Consider the following 17,505-nt stretch of genomic DNA (forward strand, 5'->3'; position numbering starts at 1 on the left):
CGAAAACAACACACAATGGATATCTATACACATGCTATAGCTGTCTATTATATCTAGTCTATACTGTATCGGTCTAGTAAATACTCTGTTTGCTTCCCAGATTGGAAAAAAAAGAGAAATTGGAAGATTTTGAGATAAAAAAAAAGAGAAGGAAAAAGAAAGAGAGGGAGTGTGTGTTTACCAAAACAGGCTTAGGAAACCTTGATAACATCAGCCCTGTAATGACTTACAGGCAGTGAGATGCAACACACGGCACCCTGGGAGCCTGCATTCACACGGAATTGTGTTTGTGTACAATTTAGGTCGACTAGCAGGTACAAAGCGTCTATGTGTGTGTTCAGTCAATAGTGTTGGACTGAATTTTCAAATGACGAAAATGTGAAGTTTGACCTTCCATCACTAGTGTCCGTTTTTCTCAAACAAAGTCGGCTTCATAATCATGTGTGTATAACAGCTCCTAAACAAAGAAAGTTTCAAAATGATGCCAAGCATCATTTCACAACTTCTACTACATAAATACGAGCTAATTCAAAGTTTCCACTGTTACAAAAGATAACAAGCTTTCCAAACATTTTTAGTTTGGTTTCTGGCACAAAAATGCACCAGAAAGTGCGTCAGGATGCCACTAATCAGTTATTTTCTTAATAGGCTAATGAGGAACATGTTTTGGCACAGATGTTAGCCAGTGTCCATAAGGTAAACTCATATATGCATTATCTACCGATACACTGCAAATCTTGATCTATATGCTTCCAAATGTTTCAGTAGCTGTGTTGCTCTGCTTCTCACCTTTTTGTCTTGTATTTAGTAACTGGTTAGTAAAAACCTTTTAAACAATTACCCCTCTGATTTCTATTTTGATTACATTCTTAAAGATGGCCTCCTCTGCCCTGATATCTCATGTTCATGCCAATCAAATATTAGCTTGAACTTAATTACTTCACACTTTTTAAAATCATAGATGGGAGTAACAAAGGCTCCCTACATTTTTTTTTTATCTGGACTGTTTTCTTTCGTTAGCTGATTTTAATGCAACTAATGTCCACCTCTTAAAACACAGTTCTGGGCACTTGTACATTAGAACCGTAATGTTCTTTTTGGCCATCGTGTGCAGTCAATGTACCTGAATACGATGAATAATCACTGTATACGGTGCTTGCTTAAGCAATAAATATCAAGCCTTTTAATGTACCTGTTCAAGTCATCTGTATACACTGCCAAATTATTCTTTCTTAACACCTCCTCTTGCCAAATATGTAGACTAAGGATAAATTATTAGGGAGGTCATGATCCAGTCTCTTTGGCCCTGTTATCTGTTATCCTGTATCTGAGTCCTTTAATATTCAGTTTCTCCGATACAGAGTCAGATCCTATACTTAAATTTACCAAAATGTTGATGAAATATGCATCCGACACATTAAAATAACAGATGTAGCCTTCTAAAGGTGGCACACTTTATTTTTCACAAGACACTTGATCCAAAAGAAAAAGGTACAGTTACACCATTTGCTGGAGATCAAAGGCGAGCCTAGCCACCTCAACTAACAGATTAGCCAGAAAGAAAGCCAGTAGGCATCAGCGGACACACGCACACCCCAGCTATGACACATACACACATAATAATATATACCCTGGGTGGGCCATCGTTCTGTAGATGTGTCTCTGTGACAAACATCAGCTACCAGGCTACAGGCAGAGTGTGACAGTGAATCAGTGCTCTCAAGTAGATTAAAGCATTTCTATCAGACACTAGATATAAAGCCACTGGATATGAGACCAGTGTCTGTAGAATTTAAGATGACCCACCAAGTCAGAGTCACTACTGGCTGTAACACTATAATCTCACGATGAAGAATATAACTGTCCCTCACTCAAACCCTAAATTCCAATATGATTTGCTAATGTCTGAGTGATTGTGTGTGTGTGTGTGTGTGTGTGTGTGTGTGTGTCTTTACGACGCCTGGCACAACAACAACAGAATTCTGTTGGTCTCACTGTTTCCATAACCGCAGTCTGTCAGTGACAGAAAAAAATAAGGTAATAAAGGCCACACCAAATATGAAAGGAAAATACCTGGACAGGGAGGAAAGGGAGAGGGGGGACAGATGGAGGGCAGACAACATGGAGGGAAGAAAGGAAAACCTTTACATGAACTTCAACACACATTTATTTTATATGCGGTCGCAAATTCTACTAATATTTAATGATGATCTTGTGAACTTGTGCCTTTTAGACTGACCCAGTTATAAAATGGGAACACATTTATTTGAATCGGATTTATTGATGCAATTTGTCAAACTTAATGTGACAGATTGGACAGAAAAAAGCGTATAAGAGAGGGCGGAAAATAAAAGAGTGCACACCCAGAGGAACAAAAACCATGGTGTGAAGATGGGAATGTGAATTAAGGGTCTAGTTGTAAGCAATAAAGTTTTAAAAGGAAGTTAAAACTGTCCGTCTTAGTCGTAACACTGCTGGGCTCCACAGTCGAGCTCTAATGTCCGGCTGTGTGCGCGAGTAAACGAGCAAAGGACTACCCTGACCCTCAAAGATCACCGACGGAGTGTTACTTCCTACCCCAGTGTGGGTCTGAAGAGTGATCAAAGCCATGAGAACACACACATGCACTTACCTCTCTAACCTCTTAACCCCTCTGTGTTAAGCGGCAGCCGACAATAAGGACACAATCTTTAAAGGTTTTTTTTGGACGCAGACGGCAGATACCTGCTGGACTGACGTGAAATGTTTGATCCTCTGGCTAGGAATTTATTTCATGCTTTGTTTTACACAGTAATGCAAATAATATTTTCTATGAAATTAACGATTGTTACCATATTTGTACAAATCTCTTCCATTATGTGCAGATATATTATTCTACAAAAGAAAAGCAAATCCAAGTTCTGATACATTTTATCTTGATATAGATCTATATAGATATTGATCTGCCATACCTTGTGGCTGTGGCTAGTGTCGGTGGGGTTCTGGACTGCATTATACTGAAAGGTGTTTGCTCAATGCTTTTTACTTGAGGGCTCAGAATAATGCAATCAAACTCATTCACAGTACATATGCATTTATACGTACTGAACACAACTAACCTGAGATGGCGTTGGTGACGGACATGAGTGGTGAGTGCAGGGCAGGAGTGACTCCCCACACTGTGTGGTATCCCACGATGCCAGCCAGACCAAAGGTGGTGACGATCTGAGTGAAGGCGGCATTTGGAGCGCACAGACCCAGACCCACCAGTGTGGCAGCACCTGGCACAGAGAAGGACAAAGTTCAAGAAATGAAAAGAGAGCTACGGTAACAACTACAGGACAATATTTTAAAAAGGTCCAGTGTGTAGGATTTAGTGGCATGTAGCGGTGTAGTATCTAGAGCCAGTGTTTGGTTTGTCCATTCTGGGCTACTGTAAAACATTGCCGGTTCAACATGGTGGACTCTTTTTAAAAAAAAAAAAAAAAAAAAAACATAACGATTCCTATATTCAGGTGATTACACACTAATGAAAACATACCTATGAATATTATATTCCATTTCTGCCAATAGATGCTCCTAAATGTTACAAACTGGCTTATGACCCCATATCACAAAGGCAACATCTTCCTAAAAGGTTGAATATATCCATGAATTCCAAGACATAAAACTATCAATATTTCACTGACGAGAGAAAAGTCAGATTAAAAAAAGCCTAGTTTTGTTTAGCAGAAATGTTTTTTTCCCCATTTCATATCCTGTCATCATCTTTCAACCCCTCTGGGGTAAAAGTTTAAATAGTGTAAATTATATTTCGATATAGTAGATTTCCTCAACTTGAAGCTCATTTGGTTGACCGTAAGATGTGGTAGATGCTTGACCACCCATGTAGTCCTTATTTCCTGATACTTCAACACACGTTTAGTTATCAGTCAGAGCGTTATTTGTCTGGTTACATTTGCGAGACTGGCGGCATGTCAAAAACTTTTTTTCTAGACCAACTGTTATAGCAAAAGTTTTCTATAGTCAATCTAAAATCATTAAAAACAGCTACATTACATGCCACGCTAATAAGCAGGCAACCAGCATGAAGCAACTTCTCACTCGAGCAGCTAACATCGGCAGCTGTGTGTTGGTGTTAAGTAGGAAACTACTGGAACACCTGAACAATGTGTGAACCACATTAACTGCATGAGGTGCACTTATACAGAGCGCTGTGTGGCACCATGGGAACCACTCACTACGGCACTACTTCAAACACACACCCAGCGTGACACTGTTTTTACAATGCACACTTCCTGACACTAACAGGGTGTCTGTGTGTGTGTCACTTCTCGCCTCCTGCACACATTCCAGCAGTGACTGAAAAGCTGATTATTAACCTGTCCTTCACCTTTTGGCAGACCTCAACCCCCCCTTAAGACACGATGCGGACCATTAACTAAGTTAAACCTTGTAAATGAGCACATTTCTCAGCTATAGCATCTTCCTGATTTCTCTACTTAGACAGAAAATCTAAAATGTAAAAAGATAATCTGCATAATGCACATTCAGTTTCAACCACAACAGCTAACCTCCGGTGTAGGCGCCAGCAGTGGTGAGTGTAGCCTTGAAGGGGGAGACTTGTGAAGCCTTCTCCTTCTCCAGTTCCTTGATGGACTTGGGTTTAGGAGGAGCTGCAACAGGCACGTTGTTGGGCTGAGGAGCGGGGAACAGGTTCTTTCCATTCTGAAAGGGGAAAGAGAACGGTATGATGTGAAAGGGAGAAGGAAAACAAAAGGATTAATGAATCTTTCCTAATTATCATATTAACTGTTAGCTTTTGGTTACCTACACCTTATAGAGAAGAGAGAAACGATTGCCAAAAGTGGTGGAAATGAGGGTGAGGGTCAGTTATAGCAAGAGTACCATGTGAAACTTATTAAGCGCTGGTTTGATCTCTGCTTTTATTCCCTGATCTCCTTGCCTGATGGTGTACAATGACCTCTTGTTGCGTTTGTGAATATGTGAAACATTAGACCACACTGTCAAGATCAAAGTCAGCAAACTAATGATCAGTAGGTACAGTAAGTAAGATCAGCTTTTCTGCATCATTTATAAGATGAGAGAGCATTATTGTGATCGGTACAGGTCAAATTACAATGAAATGATAATGAAATGATGATTACAGCAAAGATAAGACTGATATAACAATATGGTTCCACCTTACTGAAAAAACATGGATATAGAAGAAATAAACATTACCGCACTGCACACAATATATCAGCTGGTATTCTTTCTTTTTTTTAACCCTCAAACATTTTGAGAAGAATGCCTTCAGATCTGTACTGAGCAGGACATTTTACAGTTGAAACATGAACTTTTACATTTAAATTCCTGCACAAACTAAGATAATTGTATTAAATCTGCTCAATACAAGAATATTATAATAGGTATTTAAAGGCACAAAGAACACAACAAATATAAGCTCCAGATGATTAATTTGTACACACACTGTTTATTATAATTGAAGATTACTCTAACAAATACTTGTTTAGAGACATTATTGTTTTTGGGAAACAACTTTTTACAAACTTCTAATTAAGTCCTTAAAAAAATCAAAGCACCCTGAAAAGTGATAGTAGAAATATGTAAATGCTATTAAGTGATAAAACAGTACTGAAGAATAAAATGTACCAGTCACAGTTTACTAAATGTCACGTGTTGCAATATAAGAACAAGATCTGAAAAAGATAAAGAACCATAACAAATAAGGATTACACTAATAAACCTGAATGAAGGAGTCAGCTCATAATATTTAAAAAACACAATGACATTTTATATTGTAGCTACTGAAGGTATCTTTGCTCCATTTTCTTTATTCTGTGTGCATGTGGCTGTATCTTTATTATTTTTCGTCGTTAATACTCAAACATGGATGAATGAGGTTTTAGGTTTATTGAGGGGACATTAGTCATTGACAGCTCTAAAGAGGCTCTAAACAGACCAAGAGAAGAAAAGATAAGTTTGTTCTTAGGGTGACATCTAGTGACCGTGATTGGGACCTGCAGGGCAATTTGAATGATTTTCTGCATTCACCTTCAGCCGTACACACATATGCACGTTTGTCCGGCTGCTGGCCACATGAGACCTCTTACCTGCATGACAACAGATCCTCTGACAACGTGGTCCATGGTCCCGTAGTCAAATGCTTCCTTGACATCCAGGTAAAAGTTCTCCTTGTCGGGGCTGATGGCCCGCATCAACTTAGTGATGTTATTGGAGTACAGAGTGCTGGACTGTGTCGGCAAACGGCTGGGCAGGTCTGTGTAGCCGATATGGGTGACTCCCTAAAAGAATTTAAATTAAAAACAGAGAAGTTTTGTGATATTACACAATTGAAGGGGAAAAGCAGTGACTTTTTGGTATGGATGCGAGTATGTAAGGTATGAACAGTATATGTACTGACATTGTGCACTGACAGCTCTCCAGGTACTGTGGTCTCAATGTTTCCTCCAGCCTCGGCAGCCAAGTCCACCACCACTGACCCATCTTTCATGCTCTCTACCATTGATTTGGTGATGAGGATGGGTGCCCGCCTTCCTACGATGTGACCATGGAAACGAAGACATTAATTACACATATTCACTGCGGATACATGGTCATACAATGTACAAAAACTACTGAACCCAACAGAGTAATGGAACAAATGTGAAGCTGATGTAAAATATGTTCTGGTTATTTTTAATGTTCAATATTCCATGACGTGTCCTAAATTCTCTGACTACCTGCCCAGAATACATGTCTCACGTTCTGTGATATTCCAGATATTCAATGCACAAAGGAAAACTGTTCACGTCCTTTCTTTTGAAGACAGTGTCCTTCACTTTGTACATACATGCAGTGTTTACATTGTGCTCGAGTCTGTGCTGCTGTGCATACCAGGGATAAGAGCAGTGCTGATGACAATGTCCACCTCCTGACACTGTTTGGCAAACAGCTTCATCTCTTCCTCTATGAACTCCTTTGACATTTCCTTGGCGTAGCCTCCCTGGCCCTCTCCTGACTCCTTTAAGTTCACCTCCAGCGGCTCTGCGCCCAGAGATTTAAACTGCTCCAAAGCTGCAGCTCTGGAAGAGGTCGGAATGGTGATTTGTTAGTCAGGCAGAAGGAAAATATCTCTGAAAGAATAGCACTACATGTGATGTGTGTTTGAGTGAGAAGTAATGGTACTATTGTGGATAAGTACTGCAAGTACTGGCCCATTTCAAGCACCGGTCTTACAGGTGTAATATTGTTTGCCCTTGAAAAGTGCATACAAAAAGATAACTGTACTGTATAGAAACAAGCTGCAATACATACATTCAGAAATCAACGCTATATATAGTAATATTCATTGTTAGTGGCGGAGTCCACCACACGTACAAGGGATTCTCAGGAAACGAAGCTTGCATGTAACCCAGCATAATTATATCTAATTCATAACAGTCTGCGTGCTTTCTTTTCACTCTCCTTACACCATATTAAGTTCCTGCTAATGCAAAGTGAACATTTCCTTCTGCTGCTGCTTCACATTAAAAGTTTTCAACTAGTGAAACAAAGATGGCTTTTATTGTGAAGAAGCCACAAGCGGCACAAATTACTGTGGTTTGTGACCACGATAGTTCATCAAAACATTTTGGGCATTTTTTTGACAGTAGATAAGTTCTACATTTTACAGAGACTAAATGGAAAAAGAGGGTGCAGCCAGAATGAGCTGCCAGATGCAGATTTGCAGCAGACAGGATGCACATCTCAAACTCCTCAGCAAGGGAACCAAATTTACTGTGCCCTGCTGTTGTGTGGAAAACTACTCATGCCGTGCGCAGCATGAACTCCAACTTGGTTGCTCATGGCATGATGGAAAAAGGCTGATTATTGACAGACTTCTTTATTAAAACAAGGGAAGTCTGTTTGGCTATGCTGTAAAAAGATACACCACTTGCTCTTCTATTGTGTTCTGACAAAGTAACTGATCAAGGAGAGTTTGTTGCCCCAGGAATGATATACTGGAGATTACAATTCTAACTGGGTCTTTATACTGCAACAGTGAAACTAAAAGCAAATGTTTATTGTTATGTTTGTAGCAATCAAATAATGAGAAAATTATTAAAATACTGTTGTTTCCAACTTATTGTCCCAAAACACTTTTTCATGATTGTCAAGATCAGTTTCTAACAAGGCTTTTAACTGAGAGGGTTTATATTAGCTAAAAATACATGCACATGTACAGCAAATCTAACGCTGTACCCTCTGCTCAAATTCAATCTTTCAAAGCCAATATTCATTTCATTCTTTTAAATTCATACATGCAGTATAATATCAAAAACAAACCTGGTATCAAATCCCCTGACAATGGCTCCCATGGCCCTGGCAGTACCAGCTGCTGCCAACCCAGCCACACCACCTCCAATAATCAGAACCTAGTACACACAAAACAGTTTGGGATGGCCAATGCAGTTATTCAGCATGTTGGGATAGACACACTCACACTTAAAGGATCAGTGTGTAAGATGTAGTGGCATCTGGCAGGAAGGTTTCAGACTGCAGCTAACTGAACACCACTTGAGTCTGTATTTGACGACCCGGGAATGACAACGGGCTGTCAAGTGTGTAGGAGAAACTACAGTGGCTGTGAAAAACGCAAAAGGTCAATCTACAGTCAGTGTCTGATTTGTCTGGGCTACTGTGGAAATATGACGGACTCCATGGTAGGCGATCCGTTGCGTTAACAATTCCCATATTCAGGTGATTATACACTAATGGAAACCTATGACTATTATATCCCACTTCTGCCAAAAGATCCTCCTAAATGTTACACACTGAACCTTTAAGATACTTCACCAATAAAAGAAATGCTTACTACAGAAACACATAAATACTACACACCTTTGCAGGTGGCACTTTACCAGCTGCTGTGATTTGTCCAGTGAAAAAGCGACCAAAGTTGTTAGCGGCCAGCACAACTGACTTGTACCTGAAATGACAGAGGACATGATAAAGGACATGATGAGGAAAGTGTCCATCTCCAAACAAGGCAAATCACAACCCCTACTTTGAAGGCAGTGTGTACATACCCTGCGATGTTTGCCATGGAGCTCAGTGCATCATAACCCTGTGCGATGGTGACTCGGGGCACCTGGTCCATAGCCACGACGGTGGCCTTCTTCTGGGACAGCAAATCCATCAGCTCAGGATTCTGAGCCGGATAGACGAAGCTGACTAAAGTGGCCGCGTCCTTCATCATTTCCACCTCGTGGATGCCGAGAGTGGGGTTAAACACGGGAGCGCGGACCTGGAGGCAGAGAAATTGGTTGAAAAACATAAAGACGGGGGAACAAGAAAGGGAAAGATAAATATTCAACTAAAAGCTGCACATGTAAAGGTTGTTTCGTTCATCCTGCTTTTTATTTTCCTCACTTATCATTTCTCTCTGTTTCTCTACCTTGACCAACATGTTTTAAATGGAGACATACTTGACAGTTAATTGTCGTTTTGGCATGGGAACACTGGTTCTTGCCCACGTGTTCAAAGTTATTCTTTATCTTCCTCAGACAGCAAAAGCTGCTCCCATCTTTAAAACACTGACTGACTGGCCCACCCTGTACCTTCCTTCCATTATTCCTCATTACCTCTTCTTATACCTTAACAAGCCTTTCAGAATAGAACACATCTGGTATTTTCAACTGCTTGCAAGGTTGTCTCAATCATCCTGCCACCTTATTTACATCTCTGCCTCCCTTTCTCTGGCCTTGGTGAACTATAAAACAATCCACCTCCCATTCCTCCTTCCATTCCCCACTTAAATCATACCTTAACCAACACATCAGACGCCAAGACATCTTTAATGTCTTTAATTGTCGCTCCAGCCTGGGCATACTGTTCATCTGGGAACTTGGAAGGCTCTCCAGCTCCCGACTCCACAATGACATTGAAGCCCTGTTTGATGAGCGCCTGGACGCCAGCGGGAGAAATTGCCACACGACGTTCATTCTGGAAGATTTCTTTGGGTACACCGACTGTGAGTTGTTTGTATGGAATACCTGTAGAGGCAAAGAGAAATGATACAGCAGCAGATGTGAGATAAACAACAGCTGTTATATTAGTTAATGCAGTTTTATGCTTAAATAATGACAAACTAATTAATGCAAGGCAAATGAACAGTTGTTTCCAGCCTTGTTTAATTTGTTTTTCCTTTTTCTTTTCTTTTCTTTTTAAAACAGCCTATAAAACCAAAGCATTGTTGACACAGTCTGGTTGTTACAAAGGGTTTTCAGAAAGTATTTTACAAGGTTTCATAGCATGTTTTAACAAAAGGAATAAATACCACAAATAGGAGAGAAATGCACAGTGTGTATATGGGTTTGTGCATGTGTGCATCTTGACCTTGTCCAAAACAATAGAAAGACACACAAACAATACACACAATACATTACAGCCATTTTGTTTATTCAATGGATCATCGCAACTATTGCAGCTACTCTCTTTCAAAAGTCGGAGCTTATGATTTAAAACAGAGGATATATAAAGATCACAACAGCACAGAGCAAAATACTCTTTCATACAGATATATCTGCAGGTTCAAAGAGACCTAAAGAGTTATGCTTATAATAAATACTGTACTGTATATGCAATGGCCTTTGTAGGAAGTCAGACAAGGTCAGTGTCCTTAACAACACTAATACTCTACAGCCATGTCAGTGGCTCTGTGTGGCTGTACTCAGGTTAGCATGCAAAACTTTGCTAATTAGCACTTAACACAAAGTACAGCTGAGGCTGATGGGAATGTTTTGCAGGTAATTGGTCCTTAACCAAAGTTAAGAACAAAGTGAGATTTTCACCAAAGTCAGCACCTCAGACAGCAAGGACATGCTGCAATAAGACATGGAGAATGAAACGGATAAAGAAAAGATAAAAAGAAAGAAACACACAGTGAAGTAAGCAGCAAAATAGAGATACAGTAAGTATGACAGAGGTAGTGACTTGTTCTTATTTTCAGTTTATTCTTTTCTAGCACTCTCAAGCAGGTCTAGTGACAGGTCACATGTTGCTTCGGCTCCTATGGAAAATTCCACTGCAGCTCTTTCCTGCTGTCTCCTCGTCTATACATAAACACAAGAGTCTCCGACAGGCTGCCTTCCCTCTCACCCTGCTGTGGTGACCCGTCCGACAACAACTTTTGTTTTATGAAAGAGGTCCACAACACGAGACAGCCGACAAACTGGTTGCTAGCTACTTAATCATTACACTTCTATAAAACAAGAGTCATCACCGCTCTATGTGTGCTGTATTGCCCATTTGATTCTGCCGACGCATTCAGCACTCAACAGACCAATAAAAAACATTAGAGTCAGAGAGCTGGGAGATCCCATGGCTATCAGATTACTGAGAAACAAATGCAGTTAAGATTAAGTTCCAATTGAGTAGACACCAGCAGATACACCCGACCACCAACATAACCCTAAATGACTAATAAATACAGCAGCGACTTTACGTATTTACAGTTCAAGAGCTGTTGCGAATCTCACAGTAGAGACAATAACATGACAACTGGAGAATAAACTGTTTTTCTAAGGCTAATTTCAAGATGGGTATTTACCCAAACCAGACTCAAAGTTATTTTCACATCACTATCCTTACAGTATTATAGAGCGATGTGTTTTTGACTCTGATAACCCTTCAAACTGTATGACTCAGCTCTGCCTTCCTGTATTCCTCTGTCTAACACCAGAAACAACACGACCCACCCACCAACGCACTCGCGGTCCTCTTCGGTTCAAACGCCCAGTAAGAGTGCTGTGTCATCATTTTGACACAATGTGAAATTGGCAGATTCAGATAGTAACTTGTACTCTGTTTAATACCCAAATACCTTTAGCCCACTGTGTCAGCTACTTTCTGGAAAATGTCACATTATTCACGCAAAACCAAAATAATATGTTCTTGTTAATGAAGAAGCAGAATTACTGTATTGCTGCATAGAGTCATTCTGTCTGCAGCTCACAGCACACTGCCTCTGTCTATACAGTACGTCTATAGGCTCCCCAGAGGTCAAAACCATAAGCACGTCTATATGAAGTGTGTGTAGTGTGTTCTACTCGTTGACCCTGTAAGCTGACACTTGTGTGTCCAGATTCAGAATAGACGCTGCCAGCTGTTACTAAAGCTGCAGGGATGTCACCATGAACCAGGTCACGAGTGCCCTTTAAAAAACACCCACCTACACATAACAGAGGGGCATCGGCACAACCATGAACCCAGCACAGTCGGACGCAAAGCACCTGTAACCAGCTCGTACTGGCTTTCACAGCAAGCACACACATGCACACGCACACACACACACACCTTCCACCTGGTGAGGGCATGGAAAATGGAGAGTAATGCCTGAGGGCTGCAGTATCCTAAATGTGACCTTGGGACTGAAAGCAACTGCAGGTAGCGACACTGACCTCTAGAATAATTTTTAGAAGAAAAAGCTGCAGCATGGGGTTAAAGAATGTCCTCCATTTGTCTCTATTTTGCATAAACAGGAGATTAGGTTCTTCATAACAATTACAATGACCTTAAAAAGGAAGAAGCATGACAAAAAAGGAGGAATGAATGGGTAGCGCTCTACTCTACAGGATATTTATATCACAGTGACAGATTTGTTTCTGTTGCCAAGGGCAATAAAGGACAATGGTATGAATAGCATACTTGTCTTTCCATTCTAATGCTGAGAAGTGCCACTTTCTTGAAAACCTAGCCTCAGGCAGGGTTTATGTAATGAGTGTGTTGCCACCTGACATGTTGCACCTGATGCACACGAGTACATGAGAACGCACACAGAAGCTACAGGTGGGCTTTGCTTTCATCTTGCTATCAGCAGTAAAACGTGTATCTATAACAGCTTAGATTCCCACAGGAGGAAAATCCACCTGGTATCCATGAACGAAACCATCCCTTTATGCTCTCATTTACTGTTAGAGACATACTTCAACTAGTAAAACCCAAAAAGGAGATACAATCACTTAACAGCATCTGTCAACCAATGCAGACAACAATACAAGAGTCATATGTTATTGTGGCCTTCTGTCACAGTGTAGTTTGCAAAATTACAGCTTAAGGTCAGTAGCGAGATCCTGCATTACTACGCATGTTCAAACCTCTTGGTCACACTTCATTGCAACAACTTTGTGTTGCTTTCTGCTGCAAGTTTGATCCTTTAAAACCAGAAAATTAAGTTTTCATGCCTTGTCTAAACTGTAATCGAATCACTTTACTGGCCACTTGTAAACAAACTGTTGAATTATATTAGCATTAGATGCTTCCTGTAAATGATTCTATTAAATATGCCACCGCATGTGTACAGTGTCTTACCTGGACTGGCACAGCGTCCGAGAGCTTGATGGGTCCTGAAAAAGCGAAGGCATGAGGATTTGATGGAACCGCCGCTCTGCAGCTTCACACAGGAAACCCCGCTGAACAGAGGGGCCGAGCAGCTAGCCGCCACAACACGCAAGAGGCTCGCCATGGTGCACACACACCGGACACTCGCACACCAGGAGGAGCTCAACAGGACAGGCAGCACCCCTCCTACAGAAGAGACGAGTAAGAGCACCAAGAGACAGAGAGGGGAGGGGGTTATGGGCAAAGAAGATTAACAGGAGGTTGAAAGTATGTGAAAGTGAGGGGGAAAGTAAGAGTGTCGATGTTTCTAAACACCATTATCATTATAACATACAAATCTTTTCATTCATAAAATCATGGATAACCACAGCCAATTCTTTCAATAGCAGCCCACTGATTGAGTCTGAGGCAGTAAACAGCCTGAGGGACAGCATGTTTACTTTAAAGGGAGATAATGGAACTGGGATAGACTGGGATGGTTTGGCTGGTGTAGTAGAGTTTAAACTAGAACTGACTGGCAATAAACTCTGTGTGTGCAGAGTAAAGAAACAAATCGAAGAAGAGGAGTCAAACACTAGTCAAAAATGTATTAAAACAATTGTGTTGATGAGTAAATCAGCTGAAACTGTATCATCAATCATTTTCATAATCGATTAATCACTCAGGTTCTATATCAAGTAAAATGACTATAAAAGACTAAATAATTAATTGACAGATTGTAAAACTAGTATAATTGTAAAATTTAATTAAATTAGATTAGATTATTGCTTGAGCACTAGAAGGTATTTTCCAGTACACAACTTAGCACAAAAACATACAAAAAAGACATAGGTCATTGTGAAAAACTGACCTATTTTGTAGACTTTAACATAGTTGAGTCAAAGAATCAATAGATCATTGCATCCAATCAATGTCACACAATCAAAGCATACAGTCAGGTCTGGTCTGTAAGCATTTAGAAAGTAGGTTGTTAATTATGTGATGTCAATTGTTTTGTTGTTGATGATTTGTCATCAATAATTTAGTAAGGAAAATTGTTAAAAAGTCCAATGTCAAATCTTAAAGTTGCTTTTTTTTTCCAAAACCAAAACATATTCAACCTATTATTACAGAAATCAAAGAAAAGCAGTGTACTTTTACATTTAAGAAACTAAAAACAAAGAATGCATTTTTGCTTCACAAATAATATGAATTAACAAAATGCTATTTTATCATCTTTCTGTTGACAATTAACTGAAAAGTATCTTTAAACCTATTATAAACCTGTTACCACAAGATAGCAGAAGATAGAAGAAGATAGTCTAGAGACCAGACAGTGTGATGTGTTCAGGGCTTTTATGTCAGGTCAGAAAAAAACTGACGCTACCACGTCACCAAAAACTGTTGCTGCCCTAAAATATGAATCACACAGATTAAATTATCATTTTACTACCATTGCAACATTAGCTCATATAAAAATAAAAAAAAAACCTATCGTGAGAATGAACACGGCATTAAATTGCAACCGTGTGTTGCTTTGTCCTGAGTGTGCCTGAACGGCTCTCATCGCTAACGTTTATGTCGCCAATAAAACAACGTTTCAATCAATGGCGACCAATCGACAACGTTATATCACAGCTGTGATAAGTGAAAGCGTAAACAACTGAGGGGTTAAATGTGTTGTTTTTTATATAGGCCAAGACTCAATGTCGTTTCACTACGAGTCATACATCAACAAGATTAAAAAGGGAGGCGGGGGGGGACCACTTCTCTCTTTTTGTCTCCGCTCGCTGCAAAGAAAACATCGAGCGGTTGGTAGGAAGCTAACGCCAGCTAGCCAGCGCGCTTAGCAGGCGGGTTTAATACACATCTGGTCGGTGCATGAATGCGACGTATGACTCATAAAGCGCCCACACACACGCACAGAAAAGCCAAACCGAAACAAATGCATGTTGAAAAGTGAGAGTAGAAAAGGTTGGGGGAGCCACGTAACTCCACTGACCTCTGCAAATAGTCCCGGCTCTGTGCAGCACAGGCTGGCGAACTGTGCGTCTACCCGGAAGGTGTTTGGGAGAAGCGGCCGGTATTGGAGTATTATTGGTTCATATGATTCGCATCATCAGAGGATATCCGATGACTTTTGATGTGCTGCCCTGGAAGTGGCATTACAAAAGCCATTCATATTGTTTATATAAGTTCTATGTTTTCTTAGTAACAGTCTCCTCCACGTTTTTATTTTAAATTATATTAGGTATTATCACTTAGGAGTTAAAGGCTTAACTTTTTAGGCACGAGTTATGTTTAAAGCTGTTTGTTGGATTAGTATGCACGAGTACATTTCTAGATAAACAGAGCATAACTGGATACAAATATATATGCAATGATAAATAAATAAATTAATGACAACATTTACGTGTCTACTGCTATATCAGAAATGGCGTCCCAAAACTGAAACATACTGAAGATGCAACTCTGTGTACTTCCACTGAGGGGCGCTCTTTTACCATTTTATATCCACCATTGCACTAAAAATATGGGTTTATCTATTATGATTTCAAATCAAGCATGGTTCACCCAGTCTAATCTCATTTGAGTGATATTCTGTTTTGGTAACAAGGGCATTACTCTAATCACTGTGAGTCTGATGTGTTCAAGTTCACTATTTTGTTTTATTACATCCTATTAATACTGATAGTGATCATTATTTGCTGTGTGATTATGGGTGGGACAATTTTAGAACAGGTGTCATTTGGGTATACAATGGTGTGTTCATTTCCATGATGTGATTCATATCTTTTAACCTAAATACTAAATATACTACTATATATATAATATTCAAGATTTTCACATGCACTGCATCCACGTGGCCCTCACTCAGTCTGCAGCGATCCAGTGTTTTCAGATATTGTAACTCATTTAATCGAAAGTAACATCACAATAAACAGATGTGGGCTAACAAGATATCTTAAATAATAACATTATCGGGCCTATTTGTAATGAGAAATGGAAAAAATATGATCTACAGAATCAAACTGTTTACAAACATACGTAGAAAGGATTCTCATCCATCAACCTTCTGGTACACATGTGGCGCAATACTCACATTTCTTCACTAAGGGGTGCACTGTATCGTGTATTCATTTCCCTCCATTTTTGTTTTATTTTTCATTTAATTTCTCCTGTATCTGATAAACTGGTTACAGTAATTATTATTAAAGTAGATTATCATTGAAATTGTAAGGTTTTGGGCAGCATATTTCTGGATGTTTCATAACCCCCATGAGTCAAAGCACCAGTGAAGTATAAGGTCACTGACATGAAGTCTATTCTCTCCCACACCATTACACCATGATGTGTTTGCTGAAGTGTCAGTGACAGCACATGCATGTTGCCTCGTTCCTCCGGCGCTGATGTACTATAAATGTTGTGCTTTGTGAGGAACAAATTGCATCAGTGTTTCTGTGCTTGTAGACACACATGTTTCTACCTCCTTGTAAATCTTCCTTAATAAAAAACTATTGAGACAGATCCTGTGTTGACTTAATTCTGTAATTTATTCTCTCTGCTCCGTACCTTCATTCACTGACAGTACGGTATATGTACTGTATACGGTATATACATACATATATATATATATATATATATATATACTCTCTCTCTCTCATCCATATACTGCTCATCTGGTTCTCTTTATCTGGCTCAAAGAGTGGAATGCATTGTTGCTACGTCTGGTTTTCATTTCAGCATTTCACCCTAAAACAGCTTTTCTAATTGACTTTGCTTGCATGTCTTTCTCCTGTATTCTCTCTTTCTCTTTCGTTTCTTATTCTTCCTCAGTGGCATTAAAACTATAAATTCTACAGAGACATTTTTAGGTCAGGAAGCAGGTGGAAGAAGCCTTCTGATCGTAACGCCCCTTAACATGAACAGTGTTTAGTAGATGTACTTGTCTATAAGGTATCATTGGTTGAATATCCATTTTCTATCATAATAACCTTCTCCTCTTCCTCTTTCAGGCCATGCATGTTAAGGATATAATGAAGACCCTTTACAATTGTCAAATCATGTTGAAAATAAACCCAAAGAAATGCAAATGTAATAATTAATATACCTTATTTTAATGTGATATAAAAACGTACT

At 39.7% G+C, this 17,505-nt stretch overlaps 1 protein-coding gene across 1 annotated transcript in view; it reads right to left on the minus strand.

The window, feature by feature from the left end:
- The window catches only part of nnt (nicotinamide nucleotide transhydrogenase), a 32,462-nt gene extending 17,010 nt beyond the window's left edge, over positions 1-15,452 (minus strand). The window contains exons 1-11 of the mRNA XM_051412401.1: positions 15,368-15,452; positions 13,357-13,572; positions 9,811-10,040; positions 9,075-9,292; positions 8,887-8,974; positions 8,332-8,420; positions 6,901-7,088; positions 6,428-6,561; positions 6,117-6,308; positions 4,554-4,707; positions 3,099-3,260 (exon numbers count right to left, since the gene is read on the minus strand). Of these exons, the coding sequence (XP_051268361.1) occupies positions 3,099-3,260; positions 4,554-4,707; positions 6,117-6,308; positions 6,428-6,561; positions 6,901-7,088; positions 8,332-8,420; positions 8,887-8,974; positions 9,075-9,292; positions 9,811-10,040; positions 13,357-13,510 (1,609 nt within the window). The 5' untranslated portion in view covers positions 13,511-13,572; positions 15,368-15,452. The remainder of the gene's footprint in view (positions 1-3,098; positions 3,261-4,553; positions 4,708-6,116; positions 6,309-6,427; positions 6,562-6,900; positions 7,089-8,331; positions 8,421-8,886; positions 8,975-9,074; positions 9,293-9,810; positions 10,041-13,356; positions 13,573-15,367) is intronic.
- Between the last annotated feature and the right edge of the window lie 2,053 nt (positions 15,453-17,505).

Source organism: Dicentrarchus labrax, unplaced genomic scaffold (assembly GCF_905237075.1).
Source record: "Dicentrarchus labrax unplaced genomic scaffold, dlabrax2021, whole genome shotgun sequence".
NCBI lineage: Eukaryota > Metazoa > Chordata > Actinopteri > Moronidae > Dicentrarchus > Dicentrarchus labrax.